We start from the raw sequence: 5,374 nt of genomic DNA on the forward strand, positions 1-5,374 counted from the left end.
TCAAGAAAGGTTTTCTGTCGATGTCACATGGTGTGAGTCTTTCGAAGACTTAAAGTCCCTCTTCTAGAGAGGAGAGAGACTGCATGGATAAGATCCCTTATGCTTCAACCATAGGATCTATCATGTATGTCATGCTATGTACTCGTCCTGATGTTTCGTATGCTTTGAGCATGACGAGCAGATACCAGTCAGATCCAGGTGAGTGACACTGGATAGCGGTCAAGAATATTCTTAAGTACTTGAGAAGGACTAAAGAATATTTCTTGATATATGGAGGTGATGATGAGCTAAATGTAAAGGGTTATAGTAATGTCAGCTTCCAAACTGACCAGGATGATTATAGATCGCAGTCTGGGTTCATGTTTTGCTTAAATGGTGGTGATGTGAGCTGGAAGAGTTCGAAGCAGGACATAGTAGCTGATTCTACAACAGAGGCCGAGTATATTGTTGTATTAGAAGGAGTAAAGGAGGCAGTTTGGATCCGCAAGTTCATTACTGAGCTTGGGGTGGTTCCTAGCATAGCTGATCCTGTAGAGCTCTATTGTGACAACAATGGAGCAATTGCACAGGCTAAGGAACCTCGCTCACACCAGCGGACCAAACACATACTACGGCGCTTTCATCTCATTCGAGAGATTATCGATAGAGGAGATGTGAAGATTTGTAGAGTACCCAAAGAAACTAACATCGCTGATACCTTGACCAAGGCTTTGGCACAGAGAAAGCATGATGGCCACACTAGGTTATTGGGCCTTAGAGCCTACACTGATTGGCACTAGTGCTAGTGGGAGATTGTTAGTTAGAGCTCTAGAGCCAATCATATGATAATTGTTGTATGGACTCGATGTATCATATTCCTATATGTTTATAAAGACATTTCTTTATGGTTATTATACTTACTTGTATTGGTGCCAAATAACTATGTATGATAGCGTCCTTGAGTAGAAGGTCCTTATCTATATCAATCGATTGGTTGAATCGATAATGAGATGATATAGAGAACACTACTCTTAATCATTCCTAGTTAAGTATTAACATTCAGGGACAATGTTAATGCGATGAGACTAGCATGTAGGTCAACTCGATGACTTGATCTCACAAGTCATGGATATAGAGATATCAAGTTGACACATGGGTATACATTGGAGAATGTATACTGAATGACCCGCCATGAGAAAGTATCATGGATCGTTATATGAGTGTCATATATTTTCTCATGTAACTATTAATATGACTATCAGTCCTTGGACCTGAAGTCACCATGGTTCCCTACATAAGGAGTTGCATACTTTGGCTTCGTCAAACGTCACCCGTAACTGGGTGAATTATAAAGGTGATTACTGGGGATGTAACAAATTATGAGGAGGGATGTGAGTGATGTAGATGAGATCTATCCCTCCTATTTGACGGGAGTGACAACATCATTCTTGATAGAGTGAGACCACTAACTGCATGACCATGCCTAAATGAGTCAATATAAGATATTGAACTCATTTGATTAAAGTGAGTCTACTTGTAGTTCAAGATATAGATTGATTAGAGGATGACACGGTCTATGCCTCAATTTAATCAATCTAAATGTCAATGATAGAAGAACATTATCATATATTGTGAGGGTCACAATTAGTAGTCACAAGGTGATGTTAGATCTCAACATTCTTGTAACTTGGGTAGTAATGATGTGTTGCTAGATACCGCTCATTACTTATGTTTTTAAATGAGTTTAGGAACATTGCCAACGTTACAAGAACCTATAGGGTCACACACAAAGGGCAATTAGATGGAGATTAGGTTAATATGATGAACCAAGAGGATTAGGTCCATGTGATGAACCAAATTGGATCAAGAGTAATCCAAATTAAACTAATTAAGTTAGACTCAATTTGATTCATGTGTCCAAGGAGTCTAATTTAGATTATGACTCATTAAATCAATTTAGTTTAATGAATAGAGATTCATTAAATCAAATTGGCTTGAATCAATGGTTAGATTTGATCAACCATGGGAGAATTTAAGTTAAGTTTGACTTGACTTGAGAGGGAAGAAGAAGAGTCAAGTTTGACTTGACCTTGACTTGACCAAATGTCATGTCATTGTGACTTGGCATAGGACTGATCAATGATGATGTGCCACATCATCAAGGCAACTTCATAGTATGTCACCTCATAAGAGAAACCAAGAGTCTTGACTCTTGAGATTCCATGGAGGTTACAAACCTCATTGAAGTGGCCGACCACTTTTAGTGATGGAATGAATTGTTTTTCATTTAAGGCATCATCTTCTTCCTCCTCTCTTCTTTCTTGCTCTCCCTTTCATCCTTGCCGAGACTCCTTGGGGTGCTAGCACACTCTAAGGTTTCCTCTCCATCTCTTGTTCGTGTGGATACTTCTAGAGGTGTATACACTTGAACACACTTGAGATCCGAAAAACCTTGGACGAGCGAGATTTGCGAAGAGCTTCACTTCAAAGGTATACTCACTTTCTTGTAGATCTAGTGTAGGAAACATGTACATATAAATTTTTTATATGTCTTCGCACGGATCCATGGCAAGACTTTGGGGTTTCCACAACGCAAAAAGTGATTTTTGCGGCCCGAAAGTCCCAACACTATGCGGTCTCTCTCGGTATCTTGCTATTCTGTATTGAGCGTCGGCTATCTTGCGTATCATCCCGTGCAGAAATGGAGGTCGGTCGGGACCCATCTCCTGCGGTCAGGATCAAACCGCCCGATCGACCATTGGAATTGTCCTCCGTTTGACCCTTTGACATCTGGACATTGACCACCTTAACTTTAACCTCTACCTTGACAATTGATCTCGTACTAGATAAACCTCCCTTTATTGCCACATCACTCATCATATAATATCTTATATAAGAAAAATAATCATTTACCATCGGATGATTGTATTTACAATATTAACTTTGCAAAAAAATCTCAACTACATATCAACTAACGAAAAAAAAATCCAAAAATAATGGTTTATATTATAATAGATATAAATAAACAAATAAATAACAATTACATTTGGTATAACATATCCATAATCCATGAGAAAAGTTGTTGAAAGATCTGTGCCTGAAACCTTGATCAACCTTCTTGGAAGAACACTCGGTCTTTGCGCACTCAGTCTTCATAGTTTTAGTGGTACCGACGTTTTAAATCACCTTTTAAGGTCTAGTCTTCCTGCCACGAAATTTTTTCTTTTTTGAAACCCCACTAGAATACGTGTTATTGTGGAAGAACAGTTATGTGTGAAATAGAAATAAATAAGGTGACCATGTGCCCAAATGTTACTTCATGTCTTCAAATTAAAAAATTATCATTTTTAAAATTATGACTCAAATATTTAAAAATGAGGTAAGCTGTTGATGGAACGAGTAAAATACGAATGAGATGAGCGTTTGATAAAAAAAACAATAATGTCCTTTTAGATTTTCGAAAATTTTAGATACGATTCCTAAGAAATTATCGATATATATATATATATATATATATATATATATATATATATATACGGGGACAGACCACCGACCCACTTTATGCAAAAATCAGATTCAGAAGCAGATGCACGTGGTGCACTAATTATGTTCCACCTGTCCACACTTGTGTCGAAGCGTACCCTACGGACACGGACACGTGTACTTTCCTACATGACAGTGCCAAGAGCTGAATGTACGAGATCACCCACAATGCATGCACGTGTTACCCACTCCATTTTAATGTCTCCTTGCAAGCAATACTAGCTCTTTATGTCATTCACGCACCATCCACTCTCGCGACACCGATTTGAAGCAATATCTGAAGTTAATCATTACGTGCCAAGCAAGGAACTCCATCGACTCGTAAGCCACTGATTGGCGTTGTTCAATTAAGCACGTATTTATCTGTGCTGCTGCTGCTGCTGCTGCTGCTGCGTTGTACAATCAAGCCCGTATTTCTCTGTGCAGCAGCAGCGTCGAAGTAGCCCTTAACCACATATTGAATTATGAGACAAGTGTCCCCTGTTTATTAATTAGATAACCGATTAGGATCCCAGTCTGTTTTTGCTACGTGATCCATAGTAGAGTACACCAGCCCTTGCACTGGGGCAAACACGAGGGACACTGCCACAACTCTCTTCTTCCCATCTCATAACTTAATTAACAACCATTTATGTGATCTTCCCCTTTCCCCCAAAATCGCATCCATTGCAAGTGCCTTTGCCCCCATTAAACTATTATATATGTTATACCACTACTTGAACATATAGCAAATTAATTAACATTTTATGATGATCAACTAGCTATACACACGCACTGCAGACTATGCTATACATATATGTACTAATTAGCAAAGCTCTGTTCATATGATCAGGATAGGACATCCTTGAGAAGCTTGTACCTGCGGCCTGTGGGCTTGGAAGAAGCAGTACTGGTGACGTCGGACTTGACGCGGCCGCGGGTTTCCTCCCGGAAACGACGTTGCTTAACCTTTCGGTCGTCGCCGGAGCCTTCGCCACTGCTACCGGTAGAGTGACCTCTGCTGGCCGTCAGCAGCTTCTTTGAACAGAGGATGGAGGAGCCACGCTTTGATTCACTCGTGCTCTTACTTTCGCTGATGCACCAGTCGCAGACGGCGGGGGCGGCAAAGGTGGCCTCCTCGTAGTAGTTGGTGCAGTAGGAGTGCTGGAATCGGTGGTTGCAGCGGGAGCAGAGGAAGAGCTTATCGGCGAAGCCGACATCGCCGCACATGGAGCAAACGATGTTTGCATCAGCCATCGCGAAGCACACAGAGAAATCGAGAACAGAGCTGGGGAATAAAATCAGAGCATATATGTTCGATGAATTAAATAAACAGACGAACGAAAATAAATAAATCTTGAATAGACCTGCCGTTGTCCACGGGAATAGTTGAGTTGGTGCTGAGAGGTAAATTAAGAATAGGGATTGAGTTCGCATTGAATAATTAATCTTTTAAAATAAAATTCCGCCTATCTAATAATTACTAGTCATCCTTATTTATTTTTTCATCTCGTTAGGGGCCGACAGTAAAAAAACACTTGGGGTGAGTGAACGAGGGGGTGAATAAATGGGATGAGTGATGGATAAAACTGCCGTTGTGAGGGAGACGTGTGAATTTATTTACCGTTTATTAAACTAATTTATATTGTAAATAATATTAATTTATTATATAGGAAGTACTAAACTATATTTATATTTTAGAGGCAGTGGTAGTCATGTATATCGCGCAATCCAGATTGCTACATCATGAGAAAAAATAGAATAAAAAAGAATGTAACATATATATCTAGAAGGGAACGCATTCGAAAACGGAACACGACCACCTTCTTTCTTCGTGAGTCGTGAACACAGGAGAATGGGCACTGACATGTTT

At 39.8% G+C, this 5,374-nt stretch overlaps 1 protein-coding gene across 1 annotated transcript; it reads right to left on the reverse strand.

Annotated features, from left to right (window-relative positions):
* Nucleotides 1-4,174: 4,174 nt before the first annotated feature.
* On the reverse strand, nucleotides 4,175-5,002 carry LOC122053803. The gene is made up of 2 exons (XM_042615759.1): nucleotides 4,869-5,002; nucleotides 4,175-4,789 (listed from the first exon to the last, which is right to left on the reverse strand). Exon 2 carries the CDS (start codon nucleotides 4,756-4,758, stop codon nucleotides 4,351-4,353), a length of 408 nt encoding a protein of 135 aa, XP_042471693.1. The 5' UTR covers nucleotides 4,759-4,789; nucleotides 4,869-5,002; the 3' UTR covers nucleotides 4,175-4,350.
* Between the last annotated feature and the right edge of the window lie 372 nt (nucleotides 5,003-5,374).

This window comes from Zingiber officinale, chromosome 3A (genome assembly GCF_018446385.1).
Source record: "Zingiber officinale cultivar Zhangliang chromosome 3A, Zo_v1.1, whole genome shotgun sequence".
NCBI classification, from domain to species: Eukaryota; Viridiplantae; Streptophyta; class Magnoliopsida; order Zingiberales; family Zingiberaceae; genus Zingiber; species Zingiber officinale.